The 20712-nt window shown below is 28.4% G+C and overlaps 2 protein-coding genes across 3 annotated transcripts in view; one reads left to right on the top strand and one right to left on the bottom strand.

Annotated features, from left to right (window-relative positions):
* The first annotated feature begins 1724 nt into the window (after positions 1-1724).
* Gpb5 (Glycoprotein hormone beta 5) overlaps positions 1725-20712 on the top strand; it is a 161099-nt gene continuing 142111 nt past the window's right edge. Inside the window, exons 1-2 of one of the 2 annotated variants that reach the window (XM_075369020.1) lie at positions 1725-2127; positions 7803-8090. Coding sequence is in view for 1 of the 2 variants with exons in the window: in XM_075369018.1 (XP_075225133.1) it covers positions 2059-2127 (69 nt within the window). In the remaining variant the exon portion in view is untranslated. The remainder of the gene's footprint in view (positions 2128-7802; positions 8091-20712) is intronic. The other variant, XM_075369018.1, reaches the window with a different exon arrangement.
* The window catches only part of klhl10 (kelch-like protein 10), a 41306-nt gene continuing 30887 nt past the window's right edge, over positions 10294-20712 (bottom strand). Inside the window, exons 8-9 of the mRNA XM_075369103.1 lie at positions 14995-15199; positions 10294-10546 (exon numbers count right to left, since the gene is read on the bottom strand). Of these exons, the coding sequence (XP_075225218.1) occupies positions 10294-10546; positions 14995-15199 (458 nt within the window). The remainder of the gene's footprint in view (positions 10547-14994; positions 15200-20712) is intronic.

The following is a 20712-nucleotide window of genomic DNA, read 5'->3' as shown; positions in this document are numbered from 1 at the left end:
AAGTGCAAGCAATTACAAAAACGCTGATTACTCCAGGTGGTACTAGGACTAGCCAAGGTAAGGCTCGCCGCCCTACCTGAGCGAATCATTGCTCGTTACAGGGTATTTACACAAACAATCATCGCCACTTCTTCGTCACGTGCGAAGAAGTTTTTATAAAACGAAAACTCGATCGATTTACAAGACCGTCTCTGAGGCAGATGCATGTCTAAATCAAACACCAGATACCAAGAAGGAATTCTGCAAAAACGAAAAGATCATGAACGCTCTACGCTTTTCATACAGATGCTGTTAAAGCCTTAGTCGGTAAGAATTCAAAACCGTGGTAGGAACCATTTGACAACGGTTTAAATAAATACCAAAGCAGACTCAAGTCATGGCTACAACTTTGATTGTACACATCAGAAGGACCAAAGTATAGGATAAGGTTGTGTCATTTTAATTCTCATTGCAAAATAATTTTTTCATCAAAAAAATTCAGGTTATGTTAACCCTTGCCATATTCCAGCTATTAATATTTTTTACCACTTTTTTAAAAAATGTTCACAGTAGAGCTCAAGTAGTAGTATACTTATATCAATTTTTTTTTTTATGCTTAATATTTGAAAAGTTATTTTATTTAATGTTGGCCATACTTTATTAACTTATTTCTGATGTCTTTCATTTAAAACCAAATGAAAGATATGCAATTTAAAAATAATTATACTGAACATTTAATATGAAGTAAACTATTTTTATTTTCTATTAATTTAACTGAAAATGTTGCCCTAGGACTGGTTAGGTTGAAGTTATACAAGGCTAACATTTAGACTGTGATCTGGGTATACAGTCATTTCTGAGAAAATATTTTAAAAAAGATACTAATAAATATAAATTGTTTACACTCTAGTTTTTATAATTAAGAGGATGAATACAAAAAATGGAATATAGAAATGAGATAAGAGCAGAGAATGTAAATTATTACTCTGAGAAAGATGAATAAAAATCGGTTATTATATTTGCTAGCTTTCTTTTTTTTCATTAAATTATTGAGTTTAATTTTGAATAAAAAGTAACTATTATTTTCAGTTAAATTCACTGGTATATATTGAAATTACAGTCTTTTACTCATACTAACAAGCAAAGACAGAAATTTAGCTGAATAATAAATTTCTTTTACATAAATAATCTTTTGTCATTAATTACAAGGTCATTGTTCAATTAGCCATAATTGTACTGAAAACATTTACAGATTACTAAAATAACTGCCTTTATGAGCATTTGTAATGCAAAAAGCTATGGGAAGCCCCTGAAAAAGTCAGTGGTGCACAGTATAAGAAACTTTTTCATTTTGATACAAAATTGTCTGAGTTTTGACAAATTTATTTTAAAAGAACAAAAAAAAGAGATTTTTCTCAAGTATTTTTCATATCCAGCATTTCAGTGTATGGAGAAGTACTGTTAACAAAAACATTCATTAAGGTCACAGCAACTGAAAACCATTTCAATCTCTCTCTCTGCTAAGTTATTAAATGAAAGTAATTTGTATAATCTTTTTTTTTTCTGAAAGTTGCACTGTAATTTGTAAATTTAGGAGCTAACTAATCATATGCTAATCAAGCTAATCAAAATCCAACTGGTATCTGTTTGTAAGTTCGTAAATTCACGTAATATCGATAATCAATATTGATTGAATCGAAAGTAGATCGTTTTACGAATAATTACGTTCTCGATGTGAGGTTATTTGTTGTGCGAGTCGGCATAGCATCTGCAAGTTGTTATATTATTTATTTAACCGATTCTGATTTTGGAAATTATAGTCTGATGATAATAGTGATGAAGATACTGTTTATATGAAAGTGATTAGGAAACGGCCATTTTTTACAATTATAGTGAAAGGGAAAGTAATCATAATGAGGAATAGATGAACCCCAATAAAGGCTTACTACAGTGGGGTTGTGGGACTATATTAAGTCCGAGGCCTTCAAAAACAATCCTCACACTATTGAACTTAAAGTTAATATTACAGACTTAATCACGAATATTTCCATTGCAACTCTTAAAAAGGTTTCTGCTAATATGCTGAAAAGACTCCGTGCGTGTATAACCGCAAGGGGTTGGCATTTTGAGCATATTTTTTTTAATTATGTAAGTAATAGCTTTTTATTAAATCTCTTTTATAAGTAACAAATACATTTTATGTATTCCACCTAAATTTCCCTTTCTTAAATTACATTTAAAATTGGGTAAAGGACTAAAAAATCACTCTGTAGTATCGTTAAAGAAACCCCGGTTAAACCCAAAAAATGGTTTCCAGAAATACAACATAGAAAAAAATAATCGTAATTGAGATGTAAACCCTTTTTTCTGTTAAATGAAGGTTTTTGAAAAAATATTTATTTTTTTGATATAAGCAATATTAGCATGTACATATAGTAACCAACCATAAATTTAATTAATAGTCGATAGGGAACTGTGAAGTCAAAAAATTGGAAATCCAATGGCACTACTTGATTTCATAACTGGGGATAAGTATTTTCTCAAAAAAATTCTAGAAAACTTAGGAAAAAACTAACACATTCTTGCATTTTAGAGTGCTTTAGATCAAATCTTTATAGCAGTCTCCTTTTATTGTTTCTCTGAATTTGTGTTCTATTTTTATTAAGTTCCAAGTTTCTAGCATTTGTTTTTGTAAGTAACTTTGTTCATAGGAATAGTGGTTTTTTTAAACCCTCATTTAAATAGATATAAACCAAATTCAAAAGAAACTATAATAAATTTTCATAATCTATTCTAATATTTTCTACAAATTAAACTCTCAGCTTCTTTAGTTCAACTTCCAAGCTAACTTCAAACCAAACTTTAATTATATTTCATCAATTTGAAGTCAGTGCCAAATTATGGACCACTCAGTTAAATTGCTAGTAATTGTTTGTATTAACAATTGGGTCAATCCATTTGAAATGTCCCAAAAAAAACATAAACTTGACCAATTAAACAAAATTAAAACTTACCCACTTTCTTGCATGTTTCAGTACCTTAAAACTATTTTTACTTAAAGCAGTTTACCTGTGGTAGTCATTTCTTTTATGGTGCGCACACCTATTTGTGATTGTAAGGGTTTACAGAAAAAAATCATAAAAATTGGTCCCATAAGGATGAAACAAAAAGCAATTTATTCATACTTTCTCAAGGTAAAAGATTGGTCCCTATGAGAAAATTACCAATAAAGTTGAACATTAAAAACTGTAAAATATTTTCAAGAGGCAGGGATGGCATATACATTTTGAATTAGTTTTTTACATGTTGGTATGTGTCAGTAGTTTTACCATATATCATTTTTATGATTTTTTTGAAAGTTTTTTTTTAAATTGTAATTTTGGCTTCAAATAACTGTGATGGGGTTGGTGATAAAAATCTCAAATTTGCACAGCTTAGTGTTTTTGTAGATGTTTATGGCAAATAAAAATGTTTCTTGTGTATATTGCACTAATAAAAAAGTTATAAAATCATGAAAAATCTGTTAAAAGCGGTATCATTTTGCTCGCTAAATAAGTGCTTAAAGAAGGTTTCTTGTCTTCTTTGCACTTTACATTTTTTATATTTAGCCCCTATGTTGTTGTAGTAAATGTTTTCAATACTTAAAAATGGTATTTTTTAATTATAAGGTACCTAATACAACTTTGATTCAAGAATGCTTGTAAAACTTACTCAAATTGAGATATTTCAATGAGTAGCCTACATCTTTTTTCAGGAATTCATTTTTTTTATATTGGTTTATTTTTGTAAACACTATCGAAAAAAAAAAATTGTAACAAAATGTTAATTATTCTTCGATGAAATAGCTTGTTTTTGTAGCTATGAAAGTTTATTATTTAGTGTGGTTAACCAACAGCTATGATATCTCTTCTGATAATTCTCTTGAAATTGTGTGAGAACGACTTGTCAATGTAGTTAGTTCAAGTGGTGTGAACTTACTCAGGACTTTTCAGATCGGTACCCACACTGTCATATTGAGACTTTTGAATTGATGTATGTGGTCCAGCTGGGTGGAGAGAATGAGCCTGCACATTGTCATTTTCGAGATTGCTACCGCTTTTGAAAGCTTTTACATTTTTGAAAAGATACCTTTGAAACTGTTAACACAAAGAGATCTTCCAGGAACTAAATTTAAAATTGGAAAAATTGTGTTCTTTAAGAGCTTGCTCTAATGTTATTTGTCTTAAGTTTTTCTTAACTGTTTTTTTTATGAGTTCACAAACAAACAGAATTGTCCATATGGTGACTGAATTTTGACAAAAACTCTTGTTTCATGATATTTACAAACAAAAGAACTCATTAAAATTTGTGAATTCAGTAATGAAAACCAACATTGTTCTTCCATTGTTTTGCCTGAAATTACTTTAAAATAATGTAAAAATTTAACTGATTTTAAAATTTGCCAATGTAATATTAAGTAAAACTTATTTATTTAATAAACATTTGCAAATATAGGATGAAATTTGAAACACTTGATAAAGATGTGAACAAGTCGCTGACTAATGTCAAACTGACCAGTCTGTAACTACAAAGCTAAATGAAATGAGCATATTGCAACATGAATTTTCTTGATGACTGGAAATTACTTCAAGCACCTGTTATAACATGAACACTGCAGTTGAGTGGTTCAAACAAGTCTATTTCAACTATAATAACAAAGTATAAAAATATTAAAGTGCCAAGAAGACAAGAAACCCCCTTGGAGCACCAAGACATTATCACTCATGCCACAGAGGTTGGCTTGAAAAAATTGCCAAAAGTGTTCATGTTCAACTTTATTGGTAATTTTCTCATAGAAATAAGAGAGATAGGTAAATAAACTGCTGGCCCAATCTTTTGCTTTGAGAAAATATGAATAAATTACTTTTTGTTTCATCTTTCCAAGACCAATAGTTTTTTAGTTATGATTTTTTTCTTAAACCCTTACAATAATAAAATAGGTGTGTGCACCGCAACAAAAATGGCTGCCAGAGATAAACTAACCACCCTTGGGTCAGTTCAAATGGATTACCCAATCACCAGCTTCTAAAAGTCAAAACCTAAAGAATTGAAACTTATTGTTTTAATGTAATTTATTTTGAAGTTGGTTTTATTATTTACTCTATTCTTATTATTTTTTTAAGTATGCTTTATTAAAAGTTTCAATCATGTTCAGTCATGATAATCAAGGGAATATTTATATAAATGTCTAATTTTAGTTTGTTATTAATTTTCTTCAGTGGTAGTTCTATAATTAGAAGTATCATGATTATACAGTTTAAACCATATCTACTTAATACATATGTTGTACTAATTCGTTTTAATTTCATATGTGTTTTACTATTTTAAGGATAATGACCAATAAAGGCCAAACTTCTTTAAAATATTTAATAAAATTTCAAAATAAACTGCAAAAAAGTCAATTTTTTTGTCAATCCAGTTTATTGAATACTTTGAAATGAAAGGTTGTCTTTAGAAACAATACTGGGTAGGTGCCCTAAATCATTAATCATTCTATGAAAATGAAATGATTTATTCAATGTATAAATAATTTTTAATCTGATTGAGAAAGAAAAATTGATGGTAGATAAGATGAGGGTCTATTTCAAAATCAGAATTAACAATTTTCTTTTATTCTCATTTCTTAATTTTTCAATCTGTCAATAAATTTTTTTTCTCCAGTTTACTCCATGACCACATTTGAAATCCTTTTGGATTTTCCTTATTCTCATTTTTTTAACATTCACACAGTAGTACGTAAAACAATTCACAAAAATGCTTCTTCATGTCTAATGCCATCATAAAAACATAACTATTTTATTTTTTTGTTAAATGCTTTAAAAAATTTAAACAAAAATAAACTAGTAGGGGCAGATGATATTTTTTTAAGAGAAGCAAGATAATCTGCCTAGGATAAATATATGTAGAATTTATGAGACTGGTAAACTGCTTTTAAATTTTCAGTTTTGATCGCTTTCAGTTGTTTGTAAATCTTATAAAAGAAAGCAGAAGTAGATTATTAGAGAATTATTGTTCTATCAATGTATGAGGGCATTCAAAATGTTCTCAGCCTGACAAAATAAACACAACATTTTTCAGATATTTTTTATTTTTTAATGTGGCCTTGCAGTTTGATATATTTATGACTTCACAAGTTTCCAATTTCTTACCTTCTTAAAGTACTTTCTACTTACTTTGAATAAGTAATTGTCTCAGCTTTGACTTCATAATTTGAAGAATCTTCATCCAAGCCATTTCTTCAGGTTTGGGAAGAGGAAATAATTGCTGGGAGCTAAATCTGGGAATTACGGTCCAGATGAAAGCACTCTGATGCTTAAGTCATGGAGTTTTGCAACAACCTGAGATGTGTTTACAGACACTATTTTGGTGAATGAGCACTTCTTTTTGGCCAGATGTGGATGTCTAGTTCGATTAACACCCTTTAATCGGTCCAGTTGTGAAGTATAATACTCATTCCCCTGTGATGTTCCTGCCTTTTTCCGGGTAGTTTATTAGCATCACACCCCTGGTATCTCCCCAAAAAACATAGCTATGGCTTTTCCTGTAGATGGAACCATTTTTGCTTTGGAACCCAAATTAATAAACGTGGTCCAAGATTATAGTTCTGGGACCTGTTTTATCATATTTTTCAGTTCAAATTACATAAGGGACCACAAATTTTATTCCTTAATTTGGGTTCCAAAAATTACAGTAGGGCTTCTTTTTACTAGAAGAGCTGAAGTCCAGATGAAATCTTTTGCTAGACTAACTCGAAAACAAAGTGTTAACAGACCTATGTTTATATGAACTTTTTTCATTGTTTTCACCAGTAGAACATGTCTGAAAGTTTCTCTGTTTCTTTGTGGAACACTATGTAATATATATTGTAACAAGACCAGTATAATGGACTTGAATTAATGGATTCCTACAAATTAAGAAGAAAGTAGTAGAAATTATAATAATGGGAGGAATCCAGAAAGAGGTTAAAAGAGAACCCCTTTTAGTAAAGGTAACAGGTCCGTTTAACAATAGTTTTTTTGTAATACTGACCACTGACACACCTTAAACCGATGTCATTCCATGAAAAGAGTTACTGGACTCGAATTAGGAATGCATGGGAAGGAAAGGGTTTGTTTGGTCGATCATTCTCACACTCAACTGGGATCTGGTTTGGCAGATAAAGAAGGTGGGAGTATAAACACTCTGGGGAAGACCAATTGAAATTAGTAGCGAATCAGTCAAAGCGAGTTATGATGTCAGTCTGCAAGATGTGAGTTCTGCAAACCAGTCTAAGCAAGATGTTGTGATGTGAGTCTGCAAGGAGAGTTCTGTAAGATGTCAGTCAGTGAGAGTATTCTGCGAGGAGGTCAGTTAAAAAGCGAATTTCTAGTTTAAGTTATATGATTAAGGTGACATTACAAGTAATTCTGGTGCAGACAGTACATGAACACAAGAAATGATTCGGTGAGTTACTGCTGCTACGATGGCTTGATAGAAGGGGTGTTGCTTGTTATGGAAGTAATCCCTTAAGTTTTCATTCTGTCCATAGCATAGATATTTAATATTGAGTATTGCTCTTCCACCTTCCTTTCTCAGTAGCATGAATCTTCTTTTGATGAGTGGATGTGGTGGAAGTATATTATTATTGGTCTGTTTGCGATTACTATGATTAGTATTTGTGTATTATTGAGATTTATTATTATTTGCTGTTATTGTTATTGCGGTTGTGATTACTATTTTTATTATTGTTGTTTATTATTATTGTTACTATTGTCATTATTATTAATTTGTCGTGTTTTACTTAGGTTTTTAAACCTGTAGATTGTAATTCTATAGACATTCTCAATTGTCAATCCTCAATATCCTGATTGAGCCATGAACATGCGACAGCATGTTGAAAGGAACGTATGCAGATTAACTCTAATGCTGCTCTTAAACACAAATCTAATGGAATAAAGAAATAATGGCAGCCATATCGTCATTATCAGTGTGAGCGGTACAGAGGATTTGTGCTAAGGCCAAAGTATTGCGCTTAATAGAGAAATGGCAGAACCTTTGTTTGAATCAACAAATAGAAAAATACACCAAAATAGGTAACTACTCATGACGATTTAAACAAAAATGTTTGAGATGTTGATTTACTAAAAATTAGCTTAATTTTGGCATAGCAAAAAGTAAGTTAATGCATTTTTCAAAATATTTTTTTACACTAGTAATGGAATTTATTTGTACTCTTTTAAATATATGGATATAGTGGAACTAAATTTATTAATTTACATAATTTTTGTAATTTTATTAAATTTAATGCTTACATGCCTGCTATTTAAATAATAGTATGTATTCTGCATTGTAGTCTTTTTCTGCTTTGTTGCTGTACAAAGCTTTAATGAAAAAATTATTTTTTTTAAATACATTTTTTGTTTGTCATTTAGTATAAATTTTAAATGTATGTTTTTTAATAGGAAAAGTTAACCTTGCATTAATTTTTTTTTTTTTGAAATCTAAATATCTGCAGTCTGTTCCCTTGGAACATTGAATAGATGTGTTGATTGTCTATAATAGACTTGTAGGAGAGAAAGCCCAACTCTATATTCCTTTATTCTGAATGGCAACCTGTAACAATTATTTGTAGTGTGTGAAAAACTGGCATGCCTGACCCAAACTTGAACTCAGAACCTATGATGAAAGACAGAGATGCTACTACTACTCTACCAAGATCAGCTGTTGTATTAAATAATAGACTAACATTTTATTTTAAAGATCAGTTTTTTCATTAGTATTATATATATATATTACATTAAGAAACTTCACAATTGAGTCATTCCTTTTTTTAAATTTTAAAGTAGCAATTCTACTACCAACTCTTGAAGTGATCATCAATGGATAATTATACATCAATATGATTAAAGTAATAACTTTACAGAGATTTTTATCAGTGTCTTTTAGAAAAAAGGGGTTAAGTATAAAAACTAATTTACATTCCTGATAATTTTTACTGAATATAAAATAAGCAGGAAGTAGAAAAAAACATTTTTCACCAAGAGCAGTACAGAGTCATGACCCAAGATGAGTCAAAAATGTCTTTGTGACATTTTGAAGTTTTTTTTTGAAAGTATTTAAAAAAAATACTTTCAAATAAAACTTTTTTTTTATAATCGGTTTAATATTAATTTGTAAAAGGAGAAAAATATTCTTTTTGTAAATAAAAAGGTATTCACTGACCTCCATAGCAGATTGGTATAGCATCTCTACTTTTCTTCCAGAGGGTTCTGAATTCGAACCTAGTTACGCTTGTCATATCTCATACTAGAAAATTCATCTTAAGATAATAAAAAAAAGCGGTAGTAGGTAGCTGTAGTCGTTTGTAAGCCAGTAGTTACTAGAGATAAAAATAAAGTACGCAAGAAAATTGAAGAAACCGTTTTTCATAGAGTTGCGCAAAGCCCCTGTCTGAGATTTGAAAAGATGTTTCACATTATTTTTAAATCATCTTAGTTAAATGTATACGGCACAAATGAATGACATACATGTATTCAAAGTTGTTAGTCAAGCTTTCATGTAAAATACTATAACCTATAGCTTGTATTATAAATCCATGTAAATATATTGTTTCCTACATAATGGGATATCAGTTAAAATTCTTCTCTTTGGTAAAATTAGTCTTTTCTACAATATTTCATTATAGGAACTGTTCAGAGTATTAATATTTATTAAATAAAGTTAATAAATAAAGTTATTCTTAGCACCGATAATAAAATTATCGTTATGAAACTAGTAACAGGATTGAAATGCTTTTGGTATGTTAGTCAGATATTCTATTTTAAAATTCTTTTGTTATTTACTTATAGTTTTAACTTATTTAGAGTGTTTATAAACTTCTTTTTAAAGATATTATGACAAAATCGATGAGGAAAGTAATAACCCGATTAATGAGAATTCATTGGAGCATAATATCGGTCTAATATTTTAATTGCATTTAATAAAAAATTAAACTACAGAATTTTAATATCTATCAAGCATATAACTGACTCGACCATCATATAAAGAATAGTACGATAAGTGAGCAAAATTATGTTGATGTTTTTAGCTTTACTTTTCTTCTTTTTTTCTTTTCATGGCTTTGCTTATCAAACTAACATTTTAAATTCCAACCCCCGTCTCAGTCTGAATGAAAATGTGTATATTATTTAAATTATTATAATTATTATTATTTTCATCATCGTCATCATAAAGTTTATCATTATTTATTGTAATTGCTTATCATTTCCATCGTCTTTGTGACAATTATTTTTTCAACTAATCAGCCATTTGTTCCATTTGCTCATCTTCCTCGTTTTGTCCGACCGGTCCTATAATAATGTTATTATTATTAATGTCATTGACTTGTATGTTCGCATTTCGTTGACTTTCCATCGCCAATAATTTTTGCCTTTTCTCTTCCATTAATCTTTCTCTGTGCTTGTGTATGTAGTCGTAAACATTTGGTAAACCCATAATTACACATGCTGATAATGCTGATCTGTATATATTCATATCTGTAGCTTCATACCTGCAAAGGATTAAAATTCATTTTTAAAAATTTAAATAAAAAAATATTATGAATTAAGTTCACAGCATTTACTTAAAAATTATTATTGTATAAAAATTAGTTATAAATATAAAAGAGATTTATAAAAATAAAGAGCTATGTGGTCATAGAAATAAATTTTAAAAATAGAAAATGCTCAAAAACCATTTACAAAAAAACACCCGCCCAAATTCTAAATCTAGATGGCCATCATCATTAGATACCGAATAATTACTATATCACGTGTTTCTTCTTTACTTTAGACTTAATATTTTATATAGTAAAACCACACATACATATCTATGTTTTCAACACTTTAATTATGTTTTTAATTTAATTTTCAAAATATGTATTAAAGAATAAGAATAAGATCTCTGCAAAAGTACAAAATGTGAAAAACTAGTTAAGTGGAGAAATTCATTTTTATAAACATCTAATTCCTGTTTATAATGAATTTTTTAAAAGTCAGTTTCCATGCAATATTCAGATACAGCTGGTTTCTCTGATATTCTATATTTATAATGAATTAAAATACTCTTTATTGTAGTTATAATCTTTCTTTTACTTCAACCTTGTATTCTAAATTATTACAGTTGCTTTCTATAAATGCTCTTTTGATAAGTTTAATTTTTTTTGTAGGATTTCAATAAGTATTGTTTTTCTTCTTAAATCAGCCGCGTTAGAACCGTAATAAATATATTAATTTTTTCTTTTTTTACTTCCTTTCTACCTAATATTTCTTCATTATTTCTCAATGTTTTCATTTTCTTCCTTCACTTCACCTGTAGTCATATTTATTTTTTGCTTTTTCCTGGAAATTCTTGTTTTCTAAAATAATATTTCTAAATCTATTTCTATTTAAGGTTATTCTTCCATTATATTTAGTCGTGTCATATACTTTAAAGCTTCATTAAATTAGGTGTGTTTTAGTTTTCTGATTATAGACCAGTCTTTTTTCTTCCGTTATGAAAAGATGTCTAAAAAACAGTCTTCTTTTTCCTTATAACATCTGAAAGTTGTCATTAAATTAATAGAACTCTTCATTTTTTCTAATCCTCTGTTTATTTTGTTCAATTTTAACTGGCTGTAATATTTTTCTTGATATTTACTTCTTTCTTCTCTAGCTCTTCAATTTTACCTTATCTTATTCATACATAAACACTCTGAAGGATACAAACATTCAGGTGTAATTTTATAATAATTTTTGTTTTTCTGGCAATTGATTTTTTTACTTCCCCTAGATATTTAAATTTATTTGCTATGTTTATTTTCCCATATTCAGTTTTTAAAGTGTGTGGAAGCATTTTTAATATTTTATATTCAATATTTGAAAAGAAATCTTTTGTAAACCTGTTTTTTCAGCTAAGATTTTTAATAGATTGATTTGAATTTCTGCAGGTTTTAGAATCTATTTTTACTTTCCCGGCTAGTGCTATTAATGCTATAGCAGCATAGCTGTAAAAGGAAAGTATAATGATCGGCCTAAATTTTGAGGAACAGGGTTTTTCCAAATGTTGATGTTTTAAGATCTTCTTAGTTCAAAAAAAAAGGTTGTAGAGATTTCAGGGAGATTTAAGTAACTGTGTTGGACTGTATATTTTGATTAATATCTCTGGACTGGCTCAAATAAATTCTTTAAAAATTACTCCAAAAATGTTATGTATGGGCCATTATTAGCATTAAATTTTGGACAAAATTAAAAAAGAATTTGTCATAAAAAGTTAAGCTTTAATATAATAAAAATACTTTTAGTTACTCATATTTAAAATTCCAAGTTTTAAATCCGTCAGATTTAGGAGTGGGTTATTCAACATTATTCTAAACTAGTTTTTAAAAACAGTTGAATTTTTGCACAAATATTTAAAAATAAATTTATTCCAGCTGTAGCCTTTTTTTCGATTTTTCCCAAAATTCCTCCTTTTCCCAAAAATCAAAAAGCTATCTTTTTATTTGTTGCATTTTTTTAACCGAATTTCTTTTATACATTCCTAAGCATAATAGTAGTGCAAGTGACCGAGAAAAAATACTGGGTATTTTATAATTAAATTGAGTAAATAATTTTAGAAAAACCGGTTGTATGAATTTACAAACATTAAAACTGCAAGTTTTTTTTTTACCTGAAATCAAAGACATTCAATGTGTTCACCATTAGTAATTTGCAAAGTATCTAACCGCTAATCAGTTTCATGCGATCTTTATTGTAACTATGAGTTCACAATCCTCTTCTTAGTTCATCAATATTCACTGCATGAGTTTTGTATACATTACTGATGAAACCCCACAGGAAAAAATCACACGAGTTATCTATGGTGATTGAGGTGGCCAACCAATCAGTCCATCATGTCCAATCTAGCAGTGTGGGAATATGTTGTGGATACACACATCAATTTGGTGGCGCTCCATCTTATTGGAATACAATTTCGGGTTATAACTTTTCAAGTTGAGGGTAAAAAACCCTTCTAACAAATAGAATAGATAGATATTCGTGCTAATTGCAGTTTCCGCAAAGAAAAAAGGTCTAATCATATGATTGTGAAGCGATATGCTTCAAACATTAATTTTTGTGGGCTATCTCTAACACAGTCAAGTGTAACATATGGGTTCTTTGATCCCCATATTCAAGCATTTTAAGCGTTCCCTTTTCTAGACATATGAAATGAAACTTCATCTGATAACATAATTTTTTAAGGTAATGATCATCATTTTCAATACCTTTAATCACTTCCTTTGTAGCAATGATCTTGTGGTGTAATGTGCTGATATTTGTAATTTATAAGGACGCAGTTTTAATTGTTTCTTCAAAACATTGTGAATAGTACATCGCAGAAGAATTAACCCACATGCTGTACTCTGAGTTGATTTCCCACGGCTGCAAACTATTTCCATTTCCATTTCTTCATCTGATGTTCTAGGTCTGCCTGCAACCCCTTCTTATGTTTAATACTGCCAGTTTCTTTAAATTTATCATACCGTGAATGAATAATTGTTCTTTGAGGGTGGCTCTAAGTTATACCAAGTTCTAAAATCAGGTCGCACTTTGATTTTATTTCAGTAAACCACTCTATACACTGTGCTTTCAGCTGTGGATTTATGGCAACAACGTATCCGGTTATGTTGCAATCACAGTGCTATCTAGTATTTGCTGTGGGAAACTTTACATTACCCGTTAAGAGAGCCCAACCATTCATTAATAAGATTATATTTTTCTAATAACACATCAAAGTTGTTCAGATAATTCTCAAACATCCAGTACTTTGCAGGTAATATTGTTGGGGGGGGGGGGGGAGCCCATCAAAGTTTAAAAATATAACTTTTTTTAAAATTTTTTAAAACCTTCTGTGGTTATTTAAACATATAATGATAAATTTACAATAAAATTTCTTTGTAAATTACCCCCACCCCAAAAAAGAAATCTTATGTACCTCTCATATGTTACTATTTTTCCACTATGTAAGAATAAATAACCCCTACCAGGAAAATATTACAACTTTGTTGTCAGCTCTTTTTTTCATTAGACTAAAATGTTTTTATTTTATTCTTGTTGAATAACATTATGTTGAATCAGACTGATTTATTGATGTAAATTATTATTACAATAAAAAACTTTTAAGCCCCAAAAATAATGGGACTGAGTGGGACCAGTATTTCAAATATTTTTATGAACTTTAATTTTCAAGATGTTTTTAAGAAAAGGGGATTCCATGAAACCTGAATTAGAATTAAAGTTTTTCTTTGTGTTTATTTATGATCTTTGATAATTTGTCTGTTTAAAGGCATGGCTCTTATTGAAAATATTATATGTAGTAGTTACTGAGCAAGTAAGTCCTCAAATGGAACCCAAATTTTTTTTACTAAAAATTTTGATTTTTTCTTAAGCAATATACTCTAAATGTGGTATAATTTTGATAATAAAAATTAATTTGGTCAAGAATTCAACATACTTTTAATAAGAATTTTGTATTTTTTTCCTCAATTACACTTTCATGAGTATTACTATGTAGTTTTTAATGTAAAATCATTATTTGATCAAGGGAGTCAAATTGTTTACTTAACATTTTAAAGTAAATTAAAAAAATAATCAATAAAAAATAATTTGTAGTTGTTTCATAAAGATTTAAACATTTTAAGGAGCTAACATAATTTATAAACTTTCAAAATCGTAAAAAACAAATATAAAAAATAATTGTATTTTGTAACTCTAAAAAAATTATTTTTCTTTATTTGCACACAATCAAAACTACAACCTTCAACAGTTTTGTTTCTATGTGGCTGTTCATTTTAATATTTTTCATGAAAATTATCTGTATTCAAAATAGTAAATCTTGCAGTTAAAATTTTTATTTTAATTTGTAATAAAGTTTATAGAAAAATATTTATATATATATATATATATATATATATGTATGTATGTAGTGTATATATTGGCTCACCATTCATTGGCTCTTTCATCAAAACATTCGACATGATAGATTGTTGTGACTCCATTAAATCCACCTATGGCAAATATCATGTCATCTATTACTTCAATAGCAAAATTACTTCTTGGATTGTACATATCTGGGATCGGCGCCCAAGTGTTTGTTGCTGGTGAATATTTTTCGCCGCTGCACATTCTGCTGATACCATTGAAACCACCTGAATTATAATTAATAATGATCATGATATTTAATTCAAAGTGAAAAATGTTTGCAAATATATATAAAACAACAGAGTAATTCTAAAAAAATTACACAGATATACAAATGTACTAGAACTTTTATTCACTACCTCATTATTAATTAAACAAGCAACTCCTAAAGCATTTACAAGGAAGCATTACATAAAAGTAATGTAAGTTTATTAAAAATAATCTTTATTTTGATTGGTAAATAGTAATACATTATTATAAATCATGTAAGGAATGGCTATAATTCCTGAACGGATTCATAAGAATGAATGGATTCCATTCATTTACATTTATAAAAAATAAAACTACCCCAGCATTTGTGAGATGGGTCATGATGAGAAATCATGATAAAAACTTGATCAAAACATCATAAAATAATACACAATTATAATTAATTTATATATATATATAAATATATTTTATTAATGTTCATATTAATTATTTAAAATATAAACTCGAAGTTACATTAAGGTTCATGAAGATAAGTATAAAAAATAATTACAAAATAATCCATACTTCAGAAAGCATTAATATTAAAATTATTTTAGCGCATATGTACATAACGTTGAATGGTATGCAGAAAATTTAGGTTTTTTAATAGATATTATTTAAAAATCCTGTCAATAGATATTATTGATAGTGTAATATTGTTTCTGTAAAATCATTTAGATAAATTGATGTGAAAAATTTTGAAATGGTTAGGTAATTTATTAAAAATGACAATGGGATTAGTATACTAAGGCTCTTTCTTTTAAGCTGAAATATTGTGTTAAATTGCCAGACAGTTCATGATATTGTCATTTCTTAAGAATAAGTGACTGGTCTTTTAAACAAAGATTTCACATTCATAAATATAAACTTTAGGATAAGTTTTTTTTTTATTTTTCCAAATATCTTTCTACATGACTAATTTTAATGTAATATAAGTAAGTTTACTAATGTGAAGGTATTATAATAAATAATTGAAATTAGTACATAATAAAAAAATTCTAAATGAAAATTATTTAAATACATATTTGTACGTGTTAAATCCAGAAATTCAGTTTTATTTAATTATTTAAAAATTCAACAAAATAATATTGCTTTTTGTAAAAGAAAATGTTTTTTGACTAATTTTAGATAAATAGGTACAGGATTTTTTAAATAGTTAAAATAAGAGGAAAATAATAAATGACCTTTCTCTTAAAACAAGGCCATACTGTTTTGCTTGAAAATATTTGGTCTGGTTTTGATAAAACTGAGGGTCATATTTATTTTTTAGAAATGATTTTTTGTCTTTTTTTAAACAAAAGAAAATAGAAACAGGTTTTTAAAATATAATTGCTTGAAAATGTTAAATTGTTTTGTTTATATCTGAATCAGACATCATTGTCTGATTCATTTTGTATCTTCTAATTTTTTTTTAAATTTCCAGTTATAATTTTATATATTTGATCGAAATTATATATATATATATATATATATATAGGGCATAATAAATATTAAATCAAATTACCCGCTTAGCAGTTTATTAAGATGTTCCGTATTGAAGTAATTCAATTTGCCTTTCTTTTATTCAAAATCAATTGATTTTAATTTTTGCTACTTGTATAATAGAAGCCCTTAAAGAAATTTTAAATTACATTTTTCTAAAAAAAAACCACCAAATAAATGTATCGAATTTTTATATATGTACCTTTTTTCTGTAATGTTATTAATTTTTGGATAAAATAAGAAAATTTTTGTTTTGAGACAGCTTTATTAAATGGTTGTATATTTTTAAAATCATTATTGATAATATTACAACTTCTGTACCTTGTTCATGAAATTAATTTATCAATTAACTTTCTATGTAGATACTTTTTATTCTTATATCTAAATAAAAGAATGGGCCGAAATAGAACTACTGCAAATTATTCATTTTAGTTACTGGTAATTATTAATTATCAGAAAAGTATCTCTGGACTGATTAACTTTTTTAAATAATTTATCAAAATTTGTTTTAAATTTGGGATTGATGTATTATGTAATAATATTTATTTTATATTCTAAATCCTGTTTTTCTAGGTTTAGATAGTAATGAGGATATGGTAGAATTAGATAGGTAGACGACTAGAAGTATAGTCTGGTTACATAGTACGAGCAACATGTGTTTTGTTATTATTATTTTAGAGGTTAATAGGCTTGAAGCCCAGCCAGACCCGTTTTTAATTCTAACAGCTCTCATTTATGTTATCCTAACCACCATTCTCATATTTAGTTCTATGAGGGGCAGCTGAAATGTAATGTACACTGGAACGTAACAAAAATTTTTACACAGAGACATGTTATGGTTTCATTCCCCTATTACTAACATTACAAAACTCATGCCCTGCAATTACCAATGTTATGAAGTCGAGTATGCCTGCTGTGTCAATGCATGAAAAAGAAGCATACAGTATTGAAAACAATAAAAAAAAGTGAACACTAGTAACAGTCATTGTCATTTAAAAGCTGTTTATGATGATTCAGCTGTTAATCAAAGTACTGTGAATAAGGAGTCAATAAAATTTTATGCATCAGAAGTGGGTAAAACAAATGTTGAGGATGAACCTTGCAGTGGTTGACTGGTTTCTATGACCGATGAGAAGGACCAAAAGGAGTTGGATGATTGATTCAAAATGACCATCAATCAAAAATGACCATTGCATCATACAGCAATGCATAGAACTGTTAAAACACTTTAGGAAATGTCTGTGTCATGATCAACAATCCATGGAGCCAGTAATTCTGCAGCATAATAATGTTATATGTCATAGATCACATGCAACCATTGAGATAATTGTCAAGTTGAAATTTGAATGCTCCACACACTCCAATTCTTGTGATTTTCACTTCTTGCCTCAAATATAGTGATCTTAATGAGTAAAGGGATATTAATGGTATTCATTTCACCTCAGAAGATGAATTGAAGGATGCAGTGAGGTTGTATATCAAGGAAAGACCTCCATTTCAAAAACCTAATGAGGTAACTGGTTCACTGTTGAAATATGTAACTGTTAATGGTGATTATGTGGAAAATTGAATGCAGGTTTCTGTAGCAACAAATGTACTTTAAATCTATATTTGTTTCATTTAACTGCTTTTTTTTCATTTGTGAGTTATAAGTGACTGTGCTTTATCAACTACCCTTTGTAATTAATATCACATGGTATGGTAGGTCAAAAAATTACACAAAAAAGAAGCTTATGAGCCTTAATTCAAGAAACCTACAATAGATATCTGGAATCTTCCCAGAATATCAAATGAATCGATCATTTTCATTTCTCACATCTTATAACAATGATAGTAGAAAAATTTAAATCACAACATTTCAGTGTCTTCAATTAAGAAAATTTATATCTTTTACTTCTCGTATGATTTTTTTCTTTATTTTATAAATCATGATTCTAACTATTAAGAGTTTCTAATTTCTTTATATTGAATCATAGTCAAAGATGCTTTGTCAAAATACAGATCCTTGAAATGGTGACTGCTTTGAATTTTATAATAAAAACCCACTTATGTTCCAAACTTTTATTGTTTCCAAACTGTTTCAGATCTTAGTCATCCGTATGAAATATCCAATTGTAAATATCCAAAATAAATAAGATGCTGCACATTAATTACTGAAAACTCATATGTAATATCTGAAATGACTCGTTTTGTAAACACTTTGATATCATTCTAATTCATTCAATCATTTATATCATTTATAATTCTAATTTATATCATTTATAAATCATTCTAATTTATATCATTCTAATTCAGTTTTATGTACACACAATTCAGTTGCTCTATAGAAACCCTAGGCCTGTTTTTAGGTGGCTGTTAAGTTTTGGAAGGAAAAATTATTGAATCTGTTACTTTTTCTTTTTTTTTTTTTAACCTTCAGGACCACCATTAGGTATTTCTTCAGAGGATAAGATGATTGACAATTTTTGGTAGCGTGTGAAAATGCCATGCCTGACAGGGACCAGGCATGAATCAGTTTTTTAAGTGGTTATCGATTAATAACTTGTACACTAATCCTATGTAATAATTTAATGCATTTACTTTAACATTATTTCACGCATTTATATTCAGATTATTAATACAGACTTTAATCAATAATTTATGCTTTTATATTTATAGTTATCCTGTTATGACATGATTTATAATGTATTATCGATACGTGAATCTATATGTATTATTATATACCAATCAGAATAAAAAATTTACTTTATTTATACATACACATTACTTTATTTTAGTAAAATACACATATTCCAAGAGATTATAGGTAGGACTCTACTGCCCAGAGTAGGCGTTCAGAATATTTTATAACGCAATATCTTGCCGTTGTTGTTCCTTCATGGAAAGATTTTCCTTTTTCACTATTCATCCCTTTTATTAGCCTTGATCCCTTTTTTACCATTTTTATAGACATTAAGTGTCTCTTATTTCTCTTTAAATGCTCCGGTCCTGTACATTAAGCCAAACTTAATTAGAGAGAGCATAAACGTTATAAGTTTCTACTTCCTAATGAAATGGAATAATTAATTAAAATAGATAACTATCTTAAATTCCAACATACCCTCAATTACTCTATTTTTCAACCTCAGCTTCAAAACCCAATTTTTTTTTTATTCTAAAATATTTCTGTATATAAATTTTAATGTTTTACAGGTAAAAATAAGTCGAGTAACAATTTGTTATTTTTTTTTATTTTTTACTTTGTACTTTTAACGTTTTTGCACCTCAGAAAAAATCTAATTAGGTGTAATTAAAATTCATTGTAATGAAAACTGTCGTGAATAAAGTTAAAATAACTACAACTGTATCTGTATACAGTTTAGTAATGATAGGTTGGTTTAAAGGACAGTGGAATTGTTTTTGTTTTTGGAGCCTTAGGCTGAGCATTGAATTGGTTATGGAACTGGTAATGAGAGGGAGGACATCCATTCTATGTTGCACCAGTGAAACAGCATTTCATTCATTCATTCATTCATTCTATCATACAAAGTGTTCCCCCTCTCTCTTTCCCGTCATCTCCTTCTTCATGACGCTGTCTTTCTTTCTATTCTACGTTGACATTCTCTTCTGTTCTCTTTTAATTAGTATATACACTATATATATATATATATATATAGGAAACTGTATTTTGTTTTGTTTAGCTGCTTAGCAAAGTCTTAATAGATTCTCTCCTGTTTAGTATGACATAACAAAACAACAAAAGATAAGACTGGTGTCTACCGTCTTTGTCTAAGTTGTGGAAGGTACATGTAAACAAAGGATGCAGTTTGTAGTAGTACAATGTAAATTCATAGCACAGTCAATGAAATTCATCACGGTTTTATTAAAAACAGTAATGTCATGTATTCATGTAATGCAGTCTTTGGAGTTTATAAATTCTTTTTTGTGGATGGTGAAGAGAGGAAATCCTTGAATGTGAATTTCTGAGGCTGTATTCAGCATTCAAACAGACTTGTGCTGGCATAGAATT

This window comes from Lycorma delicatula, chromosome 6 (assembly GCF_047948215.1).
Source record: "Lycorma delicatula isolate Av1 chromosome 6, ASM4794821v1, whole genome shotgun sequence".
NCBI classification, from domain to species: domain Eukaryota; kingdom Metazoa; phylum Arthropoda; class Insecta; order Hemiptera; family Fulgoridae; genus Lycorma; species Lycorma delicatula.
The sequence above is the reverse complement of the archived record's forward strand: the minus strand, read 5'-3'. Positions and strand labels throughout refer to the sequence as shown.